Below are 1,753 nucleotides of genomic sequence, written 5' to 3' on the forward strand. Positions count from 1 at the left end.
GCTGAAAATTTTGCTCCACCAGTACGTAAACAACCTGTTACGAACTACATTGCCAATCGAATTGATGGTGAGCTTTCTCGCTGGAGGGACGATCCTGTCGAGCTACGCATTATTGAGGGAAAACAAGAGCCGGTTTTGCACTTTTGGAAACAGATGGAGCAGTCAGGAGAGTATCTTATACTACCGAGAGCAGCCAAACTTCTCTATGCTGTTCCAGCCTCTTCAGCGCACACTTAGCGAGATTGCAGTGTGGCGGGGAGTATGGTAACCTCGCAGCGCACCAGACTGTCCCCGCAAAACATTGACATGGCAACCTTCTTAAACAGGAACAGCAAGCTTGTTGACCCTGCTCAGTGTCAAGCAATTCCTTCAAGCGAGATTGGGGAACATGTACCGGCAAGTATGACATTTCCAATTGAAATCGTACCCGATGAATTTGGAGAAGATTTGATTACCGATCTTTTTGCGAGTACTAGCCTAGATGGGCTGTGACGATTGTATCCTCAGCAGTTCCTAGCCTTGCGAACTCGGCGTGCGACTCGCATTCATCGCCGCGCTAACTGCACAAATAGACACGATAAAACGTTAGTGACGTGCTTCGGTTTTTCATAAATCACTTCTTACCACGTAGTTGATGAGCTCGAGCGCTGTGAGCACGAGCAGCCTCTTCAGCTCTATACTTGACATCACGTTGCGTCCGAGCGATAATTTTGTTTAGTACTATCGATGGTGCCTCTGCACCAGAACGTCTCGACGCACGTGACTTGGTTAGGGCTGCCCGCGTATGCCCTGATCTTTCATGAAGCCGCTCTTCTGCCAGCGCAGCGACTTTCTGGCTAGCCACACCGCTGTGAGTGATTGTGCGAACACTAGTGATAGTCTCTTTAACGAGTCCTCGCAGCAACCCCTCTATCCACTTATAGGAATCACCATCTCGGCTACCATACTGCGGTATTGACAAACGCCCCTCCGCCACTTGTCGATTCTTCAGAGATTCAACGCCGTTCTGCTTGGAACCATCGCGCTCGTTATCACCATCTGTGCTTAATTTGCCCTCTAGTACTGTCAAACGAGCTTCCATTTCCTTCACATTAACGCCCAGGAGCTCGCATTTACGCCCAAAGGCTTCAATGGCTTCATCCTGACGATGTAATGCTGTGTCTAGCCGCTTAGTGGTTTCTACTGCATTAGTGCGCATCACACCCTGCAATTTATTCTCCAGTCGGAGCTCTGACTCTGCCATTTCTCTGTAAATTTCGTGGCGGATACGCTGGTGCGCTGACTCAAGCTGCTCGTCATTTCTCTGCGTATGCTTGACTTGAGCCGACTGAAAGGCCAACCGCATTTTAGCTTCCAAGCTAGTCTCCACATTCGCAGAAGCCATGCTAACACAATGTTTTATTAGCTCATCTTATTTACCGAGTTTTGCTTCTAGGTGTTTATTCTCGGACTCGCTTGCTCGCTTCGATATTTTCCCCAACCAGTCATTACCATTATCTACCAGAGTGTCATGAACTAAACGCTCAATGTCCTGGTAAGTTAGTGTAGGTTGTGGAGGTAGAGACTGTGACAGTGACTTTGTCATAGCATCGTGCGACTCCATTATTGCGGTTTTTAACTGCGCTTCAATGCGTTTCACGTCTACTGCTGGTTCGTGAAGGCCTGCGCTTGCTGTCCAACATCATGTAGCACATCCCGACGAATGATATCTATTCGCTAATTTACTGTGGCTTCGAGCTGTTCAGCTTGTTCC

The 1,753-nt window shown here is 48.4% G+C and overlaps 1 protein-coding gene across 1 annotated transcript; it reads right to left on the minus strand.

The window, feature by feature from the left end:
* Positions 1 to 472: 472 nt before the first annotated feature.
* Positions 473 to 1,384, minus strand: PITG_20632 (uncharacterized protein; the record flags this gene model as incomplete). Its single annotated transcript, XM_002895513.1, has 3 exons — positions 473 to 556; positions 625 to 674; positions 931 to 1,384. The coding sequence occupies 3 exons, from the start codon at positions 1,382 to 1,384 to the stop codon at positions 473 to 475; spliced, it is 588 nt and encodes a 195-aa protein (XP_002895559.1).
* Between the last annotated feature and the right edge of the window lie 369 nt (positions 1,385 to 1,753).

Source organism: Phytophthora infestans, genomic scaffold (genome assembly GCF_000142945.1).
Source record: "Phytophthora infestans T30-4 supercont1.165 genomic scaffold, whole genome shotgun sequence".
NCBI classification, from domain to species: Eukaryota; Oomycota; class Peronosporomycetes; order Peronosporales; family Peronosporaceae; genus Phytophthora; species Phytophthora infestans.